This window comes from Phyllostomus hastatus, unplaced genomic scaffold (assembly GCF_019186645.2).
Source record: "Phyllostomus hastatus isolate PE091 unplaced genomic scaffold, TTU_PhHast_1.1 phas_contig_159, whole genome shotgun sequence".
Classification (NCBI taxonomy): Eukaryota; Metazoa; Chordata; class Mammalia; order Chiroptera; family Phyllostomidae; genus Phyllostomus; species Phyllostomus hastatus.
In genome coordinates, this window is record NW_025333640.1 from 1,210,864 (window position 1) to 1,228,768 (window position 17,905).

Sequence of the window (17,905 nt, forward strand, 5' to 3'; positions counted from 1 at the left end):
CACACACCATGTGGCCTTTCTGTCTGGCTTCTCTCATCGACGGCTGCGTTCAAGGTCCATCCACGGCGTAGCGCGTGTCAGTGCCTCACCCCTCCTCACTGAGTGACATCCCAGGGTGTAGAAGGGCCACACCATGTTTATCCTTTCATCTGCGATTGGCATTTAGGTTCTTCCACTTTTTTGGTGTTATGAATAGCGCTGCTATGAACATTTGTGTACAACTTTTTGTGTGAGCGTCAGTTTTAAGTTCAATTACATAGCTAATAGTGGAATTGCTGGGTCACGTGGTTTGACTGGGTCCATGTTTAACTTTTTGAGGAGCTGCCACACTGCTTGTCACAACAGCTGCATCATTTGGCAGTCCAAGATGTTGAACATCCTTCCATGTGCTAACTCGAGACATCTGTTCAACACCTCTGCCATTTTTAATTGGGTTATCTGTCATTTTGTTGTTGAGTTGTGAGAATTCTTTATATATTCTACATACAAGACCCTTATCAGATGTATGATTAACTAATATGTTCTCTCATTCTGTGGGTTGTCTTTTCACCCTCTTAGTAGTACTCTTTGATGCACAAAAGGTTTTAATTTTGTTGAAGTCAAATTTATCTTTACATTTTTTAAAAAATCTTTTGTTGTCTGTGCTTTTGATGCTATATCTAAGAGTCCATTGCCAAATCCAAGGTCAAGAAGATAACCTTGGCCCTGGCTGGTATGGCTCAGGGGATTGAGCACTAGCCTGTGAACCAAAAGGTCACTGGTTTGATTCCCAGTCAAGGCACATGCCTGTGCTGTGGGCCAGGTCACCAGTTAGAGGTGTGTGAGAAGCAACTTATTGATGTTTCTCTCCCTCTCTTCCCCTCTTCCTAAAAAGAACTTATTTTTTAAAAAATCTTTTAAATAAATAAATACATAAGATGTTTTTTTTTAAGATAACCTTATTTTACATGATTACCTGATTTTTTCTTCTAGGAATTTTGTGGTTTTACCTTTTTCATTTAATTCTTTGATCCATTTTGAACTGACTTTGTATATGGTATAAGTAAGGTTCCAGCCTCATTCTTTTGCAAGTGGCTGTGCAATTATCCCAGCACCATTTGTTGTAAAGTTTATTCTTTCTCCATTGAATAGTCTTGACACCCTTGTCAAAAATCAATTGACCATAGAACTGACTGGTGTGGCTCAGTGGGTTGGGCGTCGTCCCACAAACCAAAAGGTCACTGGTTCGATCCTGACCAGGGCACATGCCTGGGTTGCAGGGCCAGGTCCCTGGATGAGGGTGAGCAAGAGACAACTGATCAGTGTTTCTCTCCCTCTCTTTCTCTCTCCCTTCCCCACTCTCAAAAAATAAATAAATAAAATATTTTTTAAAAATCAATTGACCATAGATGTATGGGATTATTTCTAGATTCTCAATTCTATCCCATTGATCTGCAGTACTTTGCATAGTACTGCACCGTGTCGGTTACTGGAACTTCGTGTTATTTGGAAATCAGGAAGTATGAGTCTTCCAACTTCGTTCTTAGTTTTCAAGGTTGTATTGGCTATTTGGGGTCCCTTACAATGCCGTATAAGCTTTAGGATCAATTTTCTCTTTCTGAAAAGCTGTTGGAAGTTTAATAAAGAACTTCGGTAGGGATTTCATTGATTCTCAGGATGAATTTTGAGAGTATTGCCGTGTTAACAGTATTAAGTCTTTCAATCCCTGGACGCAGGATATCTCTTAGGGGTGGGGCAGGTTGGGGGAGCGGTTTGGTCATCTTTAGTTTCTTTCAACAGTGTTTTATAGTTTTCATTGTACAAGTATTTCACCTCTTTGGTTAAATTTATTCCTAAATATTTATTCTCTTTCATGCTATTGTAAATGAAATAGTTTTCTTAATTTCCTTGTCACATTGTTCATTGCTTAGAAATGTAACTGATTTTTATATGTTGACCTCGTATTCTACAACCGTTGTGAATTCACTTGTGAGTGCCAGTTCTTTTTTGTGGATCCTTTAAGATTTTTTATCTTTAAGATTGTGGTTTTTGCAAATTGAGATAGTTTCATTTCTTCCTTTCTTATTTGGGTGCCTTTTATCTGTTATCGTTGTATGATTGCCCTGGCCAGGACCTCCCACACAATGTGGAGCAGAAGTGGCGGGAGTGGACGCAAACAACAGTGGCCAAGTGTGGTGGGGCAGGCAGTAACCGCCTCAGTCCCAAACCAGTCCAGCTGCACTTTCTGGACTGCATGTTCAACCTGCTTTTTGTGGAACTGTTACTAAAATCTTTGCTTTTCCTGGTATTTGAGGACAGACAGAGTATATTTTAGGTTCATTTCCTTACGTTGCAGTTCTCTGCCTATGTGGTGGGCCACAGCAGAGTTTACATTTTCATTTTCCATATATAAGTCAAGGTCAAATTCAGCATGTACAAATGCAGTAGTCACACACAGTTGAGTGTTTCAGCCTTTGCTTAGACCTGTGGTACCACCTCGGCTCCTCGCCTCCAAGAGGTCCTTAGAACCCAACTGAGAAGCCCCTTCCCCCAAGAATGCCTCCCTGATAGCTCCACGTGACTTTCCCCTGTGTATAACCATTCTCATTGCCGTATAGCCCTCTTTGCACAGCTCATGCTTCATAAACATTCAGGAGCTTATCTCTGTGACGTGTCCAGTGACCCAGGGTCCTATGCCACTGATGGCAGGACCTGGGTCTTTGGCCTTGTTGGTATTTCCCCAAATCATCCAGGAGAGAGATCCTGGGTTTGTGACAAGACAGGCTGGCCAAGACATCAGTGCCACCAACTGCCCTTGGGCTCTGTTGGTCACCTGATTCTCCCCAGCAACAGATGACATGTGTGGGGAGCAGCTGGCAGTTATTCTGCTGGCTCTGCTTCCACTTGAACTTACGCAACAACTAGGAGTTCACGTTGTGCATGCGCTGTGTTCTACCTCGTAGCCGATGTCCACTTCATAACCTCACCCGCTGCTCGTGCTCCAGGGCTCCTGGGCCCTCTGCATGTAACAGAGTAACACCCCGGCTGTAGCTTCCGCTCCCGACTTAACCCATCTCTCCTGCCTGCCTCAAGCCTTGTTTCTTTATTTTGTAGGAGCTTGAATCATTATTTGGATATTAATAAAAACCAATCTTGGCTGATGCTAACCATCTGATTTCCCTTTTTTTTCCCATTTTGTTTTGTTTTGTTTCTGCACACATTTTCTTTAGCTTGAAATGGCGATTGAAAACCTCCAAAAAAGCGAAGGGATCACATCACACAAAAGCGGTTTACTCAACAGCCATGTAAGTGTGTGTCCCTGGCGGTCTGCCCCACTGTGCGCGGACCTGCGTGGGCATTTCCAAAACAAGCGCAGTCTCTGAAGTGACACCTTTTTTGTGTTGAAGGGGGGAGAAAAGCCAGCCTAGAGTTCCACATGCATCCAAAGTATCCCTCTGCAGTGCAGGCGGGGCGGAGGCAGGTTCTTCACTTCTACAGGTAGCTGGTCGGCGCACCTATCTCTTCGGGGGCGTGCTGTGGGGATTAGCTTATTTAGTGCACGTGACACGCCGCTAGCAGTGCCTGGCACATCACAAGCATTACAAAAAACAGTTTACACTAAAATGAGCAACAATAACCAAGGATGACACAGGACTGCAGATGCCATACAGTTTCTTAGCTACGTTTCCTGTGATCAGCTCTTTGAAAGCAAAAAAAAAAGGTAATTTGAGAAAAATGCAAAGCAACTCATTCCTACTGGTTGGTGCTTTGTACGATCTTCTTCTCTTGCGTCCCGGGGAAAATCATGATCCCGGGTCCTGTGCCCCGAGGGGGCAGACGTCTTTGTCCCTGGGAAGCTTCATGGGGCATGATGGCACTGGAAGAGGTGACCAGCTAAGAGTCTCTGTTTCCTGGGACAGTTAAGAAGGAAAACTCTGGTCTCCTCACACTTGTCCCCGTCCCTCCCACTCTTCCAAATGCGCTCAATCAACTTTACAGGTAACCAGAAACTTGAAAGTAGAGGGGTGGGGGTGGGCCACTGAACTCAGAACATGCTTCTCAAGCACCAGGTTGGGATGTGACCTCTAATCTCTTTAATTCTCCTGAAAATTAAAACATCAAAGAGAAAGGTGGCCACCACCCTAACTGTAGCCCTGTGAAGACTTCCGCATGTCACGCTCAGAGGGAGGTGCTCCCCAAAGGCTGTGGTGCTGGGCGGAGCCCAGCGAGACACCCCGAACTTCCGGGCACCTGGGTCTGCCCAGCGTGGCAGCCACACCAGGCAAGCGTGGCGAGGGTCTGCACTCCTCGGCCTCAGAGGCTGGTCACTAGGAGGAAGAGCAGCCTCACACCTGATGTCTCAAAGGAAAAACACAAAAGACCACAGGCCTCTCCCAAGTGCCCTGCCCCGCCCCCCCCCCCCCCCGTGGATTTTGGCCACTCTGTTGTCTTTCTCTGCTAGACAATGTCACCCTGTGGGCACAACTGGGGAGGGACAATCTTCAGTGAGTGCTTGGTGGGAAGGACACCTCCCACCCACCAACCCTGTCTAAAAAAGCTCAGAGTGCACCGTGTGGAAAAGTCTGCAGAAAGACAGTCTGTCCAATGAGGACAGTCTCTGTTCAGTGGGGACAGGCACTCCCTGAGCTGTTGCCGAGCAGGCACCCATGGCCACATCCCAGCCTTTGAGGTGCTCTGTCAGGTGGGATGGGGGCGCAACCCCCAGGCAGGCAGCTTTCGAGTCCAGTCGGTGGGGAATTGAAAATGCCTCTGGGGGATCGCATGAGCTGCTGCTCCGGCTGCAGGGCTGCTCCTGGCTTGCTAACCTTGGTCTTTTGCGAGGCAGACTTCCTGCGTGCTTCCAGCTGGTTTACACTCTGGAGCTGACTCTCCCAGCAGGAAAATTCCCGCGTCCATTTTCTGCCTGGCGATCTGTGGTTGAGTCTCCTTCCATCAGGAGCTGTGAGGAGCAAGAGCCAGGGCTTGGTGATTTGGGTTCAAAGGGAATAGACAGAAGATCTTTCCAAAGAGTTGAACATACACCCTGGGTGGAATCTCCCTGGCACTGTCCTTGCAGATGCGAGAACGAGAGGAAGGGGAGAGGGGAGTATGACCTACCTTGCAGATGAGCAGCGTGTCCTGCTGACACCTATCTTGGTCTCAGCTGGCTGAGCCTGTCCTCTGGCCAGCTCTCCACACTCGCTCATGACAGTTGTCACCACAGCGGCCTACAGCTGGGATTGCTTGAGGTCTGGGCGATGCAGGCCATGTTCCCAATCCTTTGCCAGCCCAATTCGGGAGCAGATGAGCCTGGCTGGGGGGCGGGCCCAGTCACAGTGCCCTCCTCCCCCCACTCTGGGCATGGGGACTGTGGGAATGGGCACTCACTGCAGGGAGCCTCGATGGTGCGGCAGGGGCTCGGCAGGTGTGAGAAAGGCAGGTGTGAGAAAACCGGCGCAGGCACACCAAGTCTGCCCTGGCAGCCAGCGCAGGGGCTTGCCTCTGGAACCGCTCCTGTCTTCTGCGGAGCTTGGTTCCCTCCCTGCGTGCTGTCTTGGATGGGCGCAGGTGGCGATGCCTAGAGCCTGGGAAGGCTGGACAGCACCTTTGAGACCCAGTTGATGTCAGGGCTTCACATGCTGCCCGTGGGGGCTCAGTCCCAGGGGTCTGCAAGGAAGGACCTTGCTGCCTGACGGGGACACCCTGCAGCCTCAAGTGAGCTCACTGTGAACTGGGGCGGGGGGGGGGAGGGGGCTGTGATTTGGTGGCATGAAAATAAGGGATAGCTGTTTCAGAGGAAGGAGGTGACAGATGGTGCTGGGGATGAAAACACCTCCAGCCACGGGGGTGGCAGGCACTATGACCTCCCTACTGCCGTGCCCAGCCTGGGGAGCCTCGGTCACAGTCCCCAAGGTGCCCGGCCCCTCCCAGAGCCTCTGCCCCACCGTCCCCCAGATCCTGGCCCAGGAAGCACCCCCACCTGATGCCTGCTGACTCAGGGACCCCACAGCACATTCACCAGGTCACTGTCACAGGGAGTTGGCCACTGTCTACTAAAATGAACTCTTATTTCCAAACCCTGATTTTAAATTAATTATATTCAAACTATATGACTTTTTAATCAAGAAACACAAATTGTCAAAGATCCGTTAGCCTTTAGCTGGTGGCCGGCTGCAGGCTGGTGCACTGACCAAGTGGTTGCCTGCGGACTACGCTGGGGATCGGCTGGAGCAGCAGCTTCCTGGGATGGGTCCCTTCTCCAGAAGTTGCTCGAGTCTTTGTGGCAAATGCCTGGCAGTAGTCTTGGCGGGACCACTGTTCGTTCAGTATTCCCGACCCACCCTCACCGCCCTGCCAGCCCCATGCTAACCACTGACCAAACGGACTGTTTTCCTCCAGGCGCCTGCCCGGGGCCCACCCCCAGCTCCACACAGGCTTCCTCCTGTTCCTGCTGCTGCAGGTGCGGCTGCCTCGGGGCCTTGGAACCAGTGGGCCCTGGGCCTGAAACACTTCCCCGGCGGCCCCTGCCTCCGCTTCTTCCCGTCTTTACTCATTTGCCACTCAAATCGGTTTTCCTTCCTGCTGACTTGTCAGTGCCAAAGAGAGAGGAAGTGTGACCAGCTCTTCTTCTGGAGGCGGCTGGGGTGTCAGTTCTCTCTGTAGTCACGTCTCCTGGGGAGATAACCAGGCGTCCTTAGTTTAGGGAGGCCCTTGCCATCAGCTCAACAGAACCACCCAAACAGGGAAGTCTCCTTTTAGTTTAAATAACTTGGGGATGCGGGGAGGCATCCTGTTTCCCAGGTCTTTCTCCTCACACCCGAGCCAGTCACACTGAGCGGTGGACCAGGTGCTGGCCTTCATCTCATAGGACCCCGAGAGCAGGGCCCCTTCCCACCGCAAACGCACGGTCTGCCTCAGCCCCGAGCTGGGACCAGAGTCACTGCGTGGCCCCTGTCCCACCCGCCAGCCAGCTCAGTCAGCTCTGAAGTGTTGGGCTCCTGGACCCCTCAGCCTTCAGAGCAGAGAGGAAAAGCCCCCACCTTCTGCGCCCACATGCTGGGGTCCCATTTGCTCCTTGGGACCTTGTCTCCTCTGGTTGGTATTTCTTGAGGCATCTTTAAGATCCTGGGGTGCAAACATGGACAGAGAGATGAGGAGCAAGGGAGGACCACGGATATGGCCCCTAAGGCTCCTAAGGCTCCGAGCCCTGGGCCAGGGCAGAGTTCTGGGGGCGAAGGGAGGCGCTGTGCCACCCACGTCAGAGAATGCACATTCAAGGGAAGGTTGAAAATGCAAGGCCCGAATGGCTGGTGGAAAGTAAACCATTTGTTCTCCTCCCAAAGGGACACCTGGAGAAGATGAGTCTCACTGCAGGGCCCTGTCTTATTTCTATGACCTTGAGCCCACCTCATGCCTCAGAGGCTTTGCCAAGGGCCCTCTGCTCTTGACAGCTGCCACCCTCCCGCACTGTCGCTTTGCACCCTCCTTCCTGTCTGCCTGTTGTCACAGCCTCTCCTTCACCCTGTTGGTGAGAGCAGTCCCGCCCTAACCCCTAGGGTTGCAGGAACAGCCAAACGCACGACACCTGACCTGGACAGAGTGGACAGCCACTTACCAGTCACATGGACGCGCAACCCAGGGGAGGAGCACACCTCAGGGCCACGCACAGACGCACTCGGGAACACGGGACAAAGAACTGAGGGAGGCTTTAGTGACCCGAGGGTGGGGTGGCCCTGGTTTAAACCTGACCCCCAGGATAAGCCAGAGCTGTGCCCAGCCCCCTAGTGAGGAGGGCTTCGTGGCTGAGACCTCACTGCAATGTATGGGGAGGGGACCTCTCCTGCTTCCCCCCATATCAGGCCTGACAGCACTCTTCCTCCCCAGCCCTCCTGGGTGTCCCTTACCCCCGGAGACCCTGTGGTGTCTCCTGGATGCCAGGTCTACATAAATGGCCCTCCAGCACCAGCCCAGCACTTGGACCCCTCCCCCCGGAAAAGAGAGCCCTCCGCCTAGCCCTTCCTGATGCCCAGTGCCTGTCTTTCTATTAAATAGGCCCTCTGCTCTGCCAGGTCCCCAGGAGCCCCTTCACCTGGATCTTTGACCTGTCCCCCATCTTCGTCCTGCACCTCCACCATGCCTAGTGGTGCTGGATCCTTCACAGGATCCCGCCTCAGGCTGCTTCCTGGGCACGTGGCTCCCACCTATCGCAAAAGCCTGCACACAGGCCTTTTGTGCTCACACAACAGAGCGGAAGCCGGAACCAAACTGCAGCTCTGGGGGCGCTGTGCTTGGGGCTCCCAGGCAGGCCTCTCACCCTCCGTGGGGGCTCAGCTCTCTCCCAGGACAGCTCTTGCCCTTCCACCTCTGGGGGGCAGCAGTTTCAGCTGCAGCCTAAACACAGCACCTGGCCCCTGTGCCTCCTAGGTGTCTTACTCCGTTTCCATCCATGCCCCACCGGGCCTGGGCCTGCAGGAGATAGAAATCCACTGGCAACCACGGCCGGTGTGGGGCGTGGTGCTCCCAGGCCCCCGAATTCTCTTGTCTCTGCCTCTTTCTCGTCATCAGCACAGACCTCCATTCCCAAAGGTTTGGAGACATTTGGTGGTGGAGCAGGTACAGGGCATGCACGCATTTAAACGATGACGAGGACCACTTCTACGAGGTCTCCATTCACACACATTTTCCTCAATGAAGTTCAAAGAGCCTGCAGACTGGGCGGAAACGGCAGGAAGGCAAAAGCAGGTCAAAGAAAGCTGCTCAGTAATGTGCCCAGAATCTCCTGAACGCAAATCCATGGCAGTGGCCATGAATTTCCCCATCATGTTAAGTGGAGGGGAAACATGTTATTCTCTTAACAAGTCCACCTTAGCGTTTTGGTATTTGGAGGACTTTGACAACCAGAAACGTGTCTTTGTTTCCCCAGCTCCAGTGGCTGTTGGATAATTACGAAACCGCCGAAGGCGTCAGCCTGCCCCGAAGCTCCCTGTACAACCATTACCTCCGGCACTGCCAGGAGCACAAGCTGGACCCTGTGAACGCCGCCTCCTTCGGGAAACTGATTCGCTCTGTGTTTATGGGCCTGCGGACGCGGCGGCTGGGCACCAGGTGGGACCACCCAACCTCCCCCGTGCCCACCCATCCTTCCTCTTTCTTTATACGGAAGTCCAGCTTTTGAAGAACGTGGAGCTGCCTCCTCTGCCTGCGGATCCCAACGGGCACGGCTCCGGGTGGACGCGGAGCTGCCCCGGGTCAGCGGCAGCAGTGCCTGACCAGGGCCGGGGTGGGCTGTGTTCCCGTTCCCTCCGGGGGACGAGACATGAGGGTCCACCTCAGCTCCCTCTCTTTGCGTGAAATTTTTCATAATAACAGGTTTTTAAAGGCTGCCTCTGGATTATCTAACAGAGCTGGATTTACTACTTCTTGATGCTTGTTGCTGCGGCCTGCCCTTGGCCTGCAGCAGCCAGGGAACCTCACGTGTCATAAACTTAACCAGCAAGTAACGTGAACACCCCTCCCACTAAAACAAACAAACCAAAGGTGGCCACACTGTACTTAAAGTGCGAGGCCCAGAGCTCATGCAGCCATGGTCCGAGGCGGCTCGGCATCTGCCCTCAGTGAGGTCGCGCAGACAGGGCCAGTGGGGCTCATTGGCACGCTCCCAGAAGCCGGCATCCTGGACAAGAGGATGAGTGGCAGGGCCTTCTCTTGTCCTCTGCCACCCCTCACCCTTGACAGACAGATGATACCTTCATAGAATGCAGACACAGAATGGGTTTTCTGGCTGCGGGACTTCACGGAGCCTTTATCACACAACAGTGCATGAGGGGAACCTGCCTGAGGGGGGAGTGGTGTGCAGAGTGAGCATTCCCCACGCGGTCCAGGCAACACTGGGCCGGAAGGCCTGAAGTGCGGCTGCCGAGGCAGAGCACCACCTGTCCTTCAGGACATCCACAGGGAGAGCTGAGCCCGGATGTTTGGTTTCTAGGGGCAACTCCAAGTACCATTACTATGGGATCCGTCTGAAGCCAGACTCACCCCTGAACCGGCTGCAGGAGGATACCCAATACATGGCCATGCGGCAGCAGCCCGTGCATCAGAAACCGAGGTGGGTGACCCAGGCAGAGGCCGGCCTGCAGGAAGGGGCAGGGCGTGGATTTTTCTAGGGAGACACAGGGAGGGAGTTTCTCAAACATTACACACTGTGCATTTGTATAAGGGGACTCCTGCCCTACGGTGGAGAAGAGAACCTTGCAATAACCTCAGTCTCCAGTGTCCTGGGAGGGCCCAGACGTTCACCTCCAGTGCAGAGGCCAGCAGGACTCGGGGCTACGCGTACAACCTCACTGGCTAACAGAAATTCCAGAGCGTTGTCTTTAAAAAAAATAAGCATTATTTTTTAGAGCAGTTTTAGGTCACAGCAAAATTGGCTGAAAGGTGCAGAGATTTCCCATACGCCCCTGTCCCGCACATGCACAGCCTGCCCACCATCCTGTCCCCCTCCGGAGCGGTGCGCTCCTGCTGCCCGGCAGCCCCGCACTGACGCTCCGAGATCACCCCAGTCCGTCCTCTGCAGGGGCGTTCATCCTGGTGTGGGGCGCTCTGTGGGTCGGGCAGATGTATAACAACACGTGTTCACCACCCTCACGGTGTCGCACAGAGTAGTGTCACTGCCCTAGAAGTCCTCTGTGCCTGCCTGTCCACCCCTCCCTCCCTCAGCCCCTGGCAACCCTGATTCATAGTCTTTTCTCTTCCAGATGTCAAAAAGTTGGAACCACAGATCTTTAATTTTCCAACTACCGGAGGGCGGGGGGGAGAGAAGGAGAGAGAGAGAACACAGAAAATGGCCCAGGGAGCCAGGAGAAAGAAGCCCGTAGACTTAAGTTGCTGCTTTCTTGCTGACGTTTAGATCTGATGGCTGGAAAGGCCTGGTCACTTTCTGGGATGTTCTCTCTACCCCTCTTTTAAGGCAGGGGTCAGCTAACATTTCTATAGAGGGTCAGAAAACAAATCTGCTGTTGTGTGTGAGAGCCACCTCGGATGAGTCATAAGTGAGTGGGCGTGGCTGTGTGCCAATAAAACTTTATTTATGGGCACTGAATCGTGAACTTGCAAACAAGTGGCAGCGTTGGTGGCCCCCCACAGCTAACATCTGCCTCAATTCAGGCTCCCACTCGAGTATCGCCTCCCTGGCAGCCTTCAGGCCCCCCAGCCCCCTCTCCAGAGCCCGGACTGTGCCAGCAGGTCCTTTACCCCCACGGCCCCTCCATGCCGCTGCCAGACTGTGAGGCTCTCAGTCCCGCGCCAGCAGCTCTACAGTGCCCCAGGGACTCCCCATCCCATGGCCAGTCCCGGGGGTCAGAGGTCCCAGAAAAGAGCCTCCAGGAGCCAGCTCATCAGAACAGAGTGAACGGTCTGCCCTGACTCGTCCGTGCGCAGACGTGGTGTCGGCCCCACAGACGCCAGGCAGCATGTCTGTTATTTTGGGAGCAGCTGCACGCGTTTTATGGCAACACGTGGAACTGCCCTGAGGAAGGTGGCCCACGGCCATCTGAGTGGCACTGCTTTGTCTTCACAGTGAGACGGCCCCTCCCACAGCGGCACGCCCAACTCAGGCCAGGACCCCTGCCCCCGCTTTCTGCCATGCACACCACCTCCCAGCGCCCCTCTGGGCTGAGAGGGGCAAGTTGCCCGGGGAGTCCTTCTCTGCTCGTGCTTCTCCGTTTGCTGCCACACGGGCAGTGCCCACTGCTCCCTGTCTCCAGGCAAAAGGAAAGTCAGAACTTCCTTTGAGACAGTACAATAGTAAGATGTTTGAAATTCTGTACGTGGAGTTAACTTGTCTTCCAAGAGCGAGGCAGCAGAATACTGTGTACATGTACAGACACACACATACAAGCCACCCGCGCATCCAACAGCAGATGGGCAGATAGACGAAGTGTGGTATGCATTTTGGAACAGGATTCAGCTATAAAGAGGAAGGACATCTTGAGACATGTGACAATGGGGATGAGCCTGGAGGACATTATGCTCAGTGAGAGAAGCCAGACACAGAAGGACAAATACCTTGTGATCCCACTCCCAGGAGGTCCCTGAAGGAGTCAGATCTGTAAAGACAGGGAGTAGATGGTGGGGGTCAGGGGTTGGGGGAGCGGGGGGAGTCAGCGGGGAGGATTCAGTGAGGACAGAGGTTCAGTGTGCCAAGATGAGAAAGTTCTAGAGATGGATGGTGATAATTGTTGTGTAACAATATGAATGTACTTCATTGAACTATATGTACACTTAGAAATGATTATGATGATACATTTTATTTATGTGTATTTGACCACAATATTTTAAAGTTACACACACACTAAACTGCATCCGGTTCAGCCCTTTGATCCTCGGGCCCCTTCTGGGCAGTGCTGCTGGGGCCTCACGGTGGCACGTGTGTCCCCTACCCAGGTACCGGCCAGCCCAGAAGTCAGACAGCCTTGGGGACAGTGGCTCGCACAACAGCCTGCACAGCACGCCGGAGCAGGCCGCGGCCGCGCAGAGCCAGCACCACCAGCAGTACATCGGTGAGCGGCGGCAGCACCCTGGGCGCAGGGCCTGCTGCGAGACCCCCGCTCTCCTTGGCGCTTCCGGGCGCTCCTGGGTTTCATCACCAGCAGCACCTAGAGGGGTGCACCAAACAGTTTTCTTGTGTGACACCTCTTCAGTTACACAGACAATTTTAGATAAACCTCTCTTGTGGCATCCCTGAGGTTTTAAACAGTAAGCATATGCCCCCAAAATTAATGTATAAAGCGACCATCACAAATTAAGTAAACAGAATGAAATCCCCGTCAGAGGGAAGACCAGATGCCCGGATTTAACACCTGTCGGCTCAGGACGGCAGCAGGATCCATCCACCCTCCTGGGCGCTCTTCCCCACTTACTGGGGTGCTCAGGACCCCTGGGACCCCTAACACGGAGTTTTTCCCTCCAGGTGCCCTCACACAGGGCTGCCTGGCCCTCTTCCCTGGGAGCCACAGTCCCCCTGCCACCACTTTCTTGGGACTGCATCCTGACTCGGAGCCTGCCACCCGCCCAGGCACATCTAGGAAGGGCTGCTGGGACCGGCATCATAAGCATGCCCCCACTTAGACGTCAGTGGCCTGGGTCTGCTTTTAGTGTATTCTTCGAGCCTGAACAGGACTCGCCTGTACTGGGTCTTCTGGAGAGGTCATCAGGCTGGGAAGGTCACCATGGGACCAGCCTTGTCCCCAGATGCACTGCCTGGGCTGGCCCCATGCCAGGGTGAAACGAGTACTCGCTGTGTCCTGGGCCCTGGCTCAATGCTTGTCTGTGGGGACATATTTCATGTGCCTGGGAGGTGAGGATGCTGTCCCCATTCTGTACCTGAGAAACTGAAGCTTTCAAAGGCTGTGTGACTGCCCAGGGAGCCAGGACGCTGCCCAAGGTTGTCAAGTAGTCACCAGCATGTCCAGACAGCGTCCCCAGCACACGGGCCTCCCAGCCCAGCCTCTGCATGTGGACCTTCTGCGGGTCTACTGATGGTTTTGTTTCTCCCCCCCAGATGTCTCCCATGTCTTCCCAGAGTTCCCAGCACCTGACCTGGGCGGCCTCTTGCTTCAGGACAGCATCACACTGCAGGACGTCAAGGCCCTACAGCTGGCCTACCGGCAGCACTGCGAGGTGACCGCCCCCTGCAGGTGGCCCTAGGAAGAGCCCACAACTGGTCTGTGGGATCCAGTGGGAGCCTCGGTGCCCCCAAGGCCTGGTGCAGAGCCTGGCGTGCCTCCTCAGAACCACCAAACTCGAGGGCATCCCCAGTGTCCCTGACAACACAGAGAGCCCAGGAGTGCACTGCTGCTCCCTCCAGCCATGGAGCAGATAGAATCTCTGCCTCCTGGACGGTGCCCCTCTGTCCATTTCCATCTCCTCTGTGGTCCCTCTCTGGATTTCAAAAGACCCCCCCACCTTCCCCGCAGCCTGCATCACGGCCCCTCCCCGGGAACGTCCGTATGACGGGTGACCCACACCTTTTGAACGTGCACATTCGCGTGTATATCCAGACGCTTTTATTTCCAGGCAACTTTGGATGTCGTGATGAACCTCCAGTTCCACTACATCGAGAAGCTGTGGCTTTCCTTCTGGAATTCTAAAGCCTCCTCCAGCGACAGCCCTGCCTCTCTACCAGCCAGGTGTCTGTCCTTGTCCCCCAGACAGGCCTCATGACACCCACACTGTGACCCACAGACAAATGGGCAAACGCCCCAAGAACTGGCACTCCTCCCAACTATGTTTTCTTTGTGACCTTCTGACAATTGGTTTGTAATTTGCGTTGCCCATTCACTTGTTTCAAGTGAGTGATTTTATTGGTGACCATGTGCCATCCCAAAGGGAAGTCACCTCAGCTGTAGCCACAGTGGGACACATCATTACCTCAGCCACAGGTGGGGGGAAGGGACAGCAAGACCCCCATGGAGATATAAGCCAGGGTGGGCACAGGCCTCCCGTGGTCTTTCAGCTGCGGCTCACCTGGTCCCCCCCATTTCCCCACAGTGACGAGGACCCCAAAGCCGTCATCCTCCCGAAGGACAAGCTGGTGTCTCTGTGTAAATGTGACCCCATCCTTAAGTGGATGAGGAGCTGTGACCACATCCTCTACCAGGCCCTGGTGGAGGTCCTCATCCCCGACGTGCTGCGGCCGGTGCCCAGTAAGCAGCTCGCCGCCCCTGCCGCCCCTCCCTCCTGCCCCTGCACCCCTGCAGCCACCTTGTCAGGTCCAGCTCGGACTTGGGACACCGAGTGTCCGGGGAGAGCAGCAGCTCAGTCACCCCTGGAAGATGCTCGCCCTTGCCTGCCTGCTTTCCTTGTCACTGACCCAGGGAGAGAAGGCGGGAGGGCCCACCTGCTCCGGTGAGGGCTGCCCACTTGGGCCTGGCTGGGCTTGGGGCTTTGAGCTGCTGCCCAGTGCTGTGGAGTCCTGGAACTCTGATGTCCCAAAGGAATCCTAGAGGGTGGGGCCAAAGTCACAGCACGTCTCTACCCCTCTAGGCTCTGCATTTGCTAAAAGCCCCATGGATGGTCTGAATCTGGTTTTAACCTACTTCACCCATGCTGATCTGAGACTGAGTCCAGCTTCCTCCCAACCCTGTGGCTCTTTAGCACCAAAAGGTGGACTCTATAGTATTTTCTCCAGATTCCAGCATCCTTAATTAAGGAAAGGCGAAAAAAATGAAATCATGGGCCTTGATGGCTACACCCCTTGGGGCTGACATGTGCTGGGGGGACCTTCCCAGGACCACTAGGACCTGGCTGCCAGGCCATTGGTGGTGGTGAGAAAACCCACCACCAGGGGGCACCTGTTGTGCCAGCCCAACTTCAGGCTCTCCTGTGAGCTCCTGGCATCCTGCAGGTGGAAGCACTGTCCCAAGGGATGGGCCAGCAGGCTGGGTACTGAGGCCTTTCTCTTCTTAATCAGCTACTCAGGGGGGTGCCACCGGTCACACTTGGCAGGTGACCTGTGCACATTTTGTCTCAGTGCTCGGAAAACCTCAGTCTTTCTTAACGAACTAGCTGCTGCATTTGTGCCCAAAAACGGGAAGCAGCAAAACGATTGCGTTTGCCCTGCGGCCTTGCCTGCCCGACAGCTGTTAAGTGTCATGTGCAACTGTGTGTCTGTGTTAAGGTTTGAGTTTGGGTAGCTTTACTTTTACATCTGGGGGACTTTTTTTCTTTTTTCTAAAGAGTCTTATTATTTGTTTCCTATTGTAAGCCATCTTAAAATATGCTTAGAACTTGCTGGAATATATTTACATGCATGTGTATTAGAGTTTCTCAGTCTCAGCACTGCTGACACTGGGGCTAGGTCACTCTCTGTGGGGCCATCCTGGGCACTGCAGGGTGCTGGGCAGCATCCCCACCCCCACCCACTCGATGCCAAGAGCATCCCAGTCGTGACAACCAGATGTCCCAGATATCACCCAGTGTCCCCACGGGGCAGGGTCGCCCTGGGTGCGAACCCCCAGTGCAGAGACGAACAGTCCTGCGGGCCCTGACTCCCACCCCGGCCCCTCACTGTGTGTCTCCCCAGGTTGCCCGGGCCTGTGCTGCTCCTTTGTTCTCCTGTTCCCTCGTTGGGTGGGAGCTTTCATTACGTTTGCATGTCTTACACTCATTGCTGATCCTGCTGGGTGAGACTCTGCTTTTCTTTCCTTTAACACTGTGGTTCGACTCCCCAGGCACCTTGACACAGGCCATTCGCAACTTCGCCAAGAGCCTGGAAGGCTGGCTGACGAACGCCATGCGAGACTTCCCACAGCAGGTCGTCCAGACCAAGGTAACTCCTGGGGTTGGGGGCTAGGCCTTCAGACCACACCGCTGGCCAGAAGCAGAGGCCACAGGCCTGGGGACCCCTCAGGCCCGGCTATGCTGTGAAGGGAGGGGGCCAGGAGTGGCTCAGAGGAGGGGCTCCTCTCTCTGCTCTAGGGGAACTTGACCGCTGGACCCCAGAGTGTGCCCTGAGGACCAGCGACCCCTTCAGGAAGTCCTGAGGATGCAATGGGTGTAGGATGAGCACTGTCAGGGAGGGTCACAGCAGAAGATGCCATTTCATGTGACATATTAGAGTCAACTCACAGCATATGAAATGTTTCTGTGCTCGTGAAAAGACAGGAATTTAATCTCCTTGCTTTACTCTTACTACAATAGTCTTGGCCACAAATCAGAATTTAAACGTGGACAGTTGGCCCACATGTGAAAAAGAGAATAACCTTGGCGACTGTTCTTGCACACATCTCTAAAGGGGCTGCCACATACAGAGGAGGCCAGATTCTGGGCATCTGGTCTACCTGGCTACTGCCTGGAATTTCTCTGTTAGGCTGGTGATACTGCAACTTCAGGGAGAGAAAGAACTGCCTAGGTAGTTGGTGAATTGCACATTCCCAGGCTGCCCCCACAGAGTCTGACCCAGCAGCACCCAGAAACCTGCATTCTCACCAGCCCCTCCAGAAGACGGAAGGAATTAAGTTCTAACCCACCTGTGCCATGGCATCTGCTATAAATGCCACGTGATACATTGGTGACATCGGTGTCCTTCACTTATTCTCACTCTTTGAGTTCCTGAGACTGTCAGACGGGTGCACCCCTCCTCCATGCCCCAGAACTGTCCATGAGCCCATGCCCTCCAAGAAGCAGAGAGAACAGGCTTTCCCTACATGTGTGCATCTGCATGTGCATCCGTACACGTGTGCATGCATATGTGCATGCATGCAGCTGACCCTCTCATGCCGTCTGTGGCCACAGGTTGGGGTGGTCAGCGCCTTCGCCCAGACCCTGCGGAGATACACGTCCCTCAATCACCTGGCTCAGGCAGCCCGGGCCGTGCTTCAGAACACTTCCCAGATCAACCAGATGCTCAGCGACCTCAACCGCGTGGACTTCGCCAATGTGCAGGTGACTTTCCCCAGCAAGGTTCCCCACAGCCAGGGACAGGTCTCTGGAACCAGCCTGGAGAGCAGGGGCAATGTGCGTGTGCCCCCCACCCCTCTATCCAGCCTCCTACCACCTAAAAATGTACACAGACCCACCAGCTTCCGCTCACAGAAAACCCAGCACACATTTCTGTTGCATGAGCCATATTCAGGGTTGGCCCACCTAGGGACCCAGGTCTCACTCCAGGATCTCTGATTCTCCAGGAGCTGTGACTGTCACCTGTGTTCATTCTCTTTAAGAATGTGCCTTCCAGCCCTGGCCAGGTGCACAGTTGATGGGAGCCTCACCCCATGCACCGAAGGGTTGCAGGTTCAATCCCCTGTCAGGGTACATATGGAAGGTAACCAATGGACGTTTCTCTCTCTCTTTCTCTTCCCCAACCCTCTTCCTCTTTCTAAAAAATCAATAAACATATCCTTGGATGAGGATTTTTTTAAAAAGTGCC

General features: G+C 54.0%; 1 protein-coding gene across 3 annotated transcripts in view; it reads left to right on the forward strand.

Moving 5' to 3' along the window:
- The window catches only part of RFX2 (regulatory factor X2), a 78,127-nt gene that overhangs the window by 51,293 nt on the left and 8,929 nt on the right, over positions 1 to 17,905 (forward strand). For 2 of the 3 annotated variants that reach the window (XM_045831132.1, XM_045831134.1), the window contains 9 exons: positions 3,210 to 3,284; positions 8,903 to 9,084; positions 9,965 to 10,084; positions 12,421 to 12,536; positions 13,538 to 13,656; positions 14,053 to 14,165; positions 14,527 to 14,681; positions 16,209 to 16,306; positions 17,272 to 17,421. In XM_045831132.1, the coding sequence (XP_045687088.1) occupies positions 3,210 to 3,284; positions 8,903 to 9,084; positions 9,965 to 10,084; positions 12,421 to 12,536; positions 13,538 to 13,656; positions 14,053 to 14,165; positions 14,527 to 14,681; positions 16,209 to 16,306; positions 17,272 to 17,421 (1,128 nt within the window). The remainder of the gene's footprint in view (positions 1 to 3,209; positions 3,285 to 8,902; positions 9,085 to 9,964; positions 10,085 to 12,420; positions 12,537 to 13,537; positions 13,657 to 14,052; positions 14,166 to 14,526; positions 14,682 to 16,208; positions 16,307 to 17,271; positions 17,422 to 17,905) is intronic. The other variant, XM_045831133.1, reaches the window with a different exon arrangement.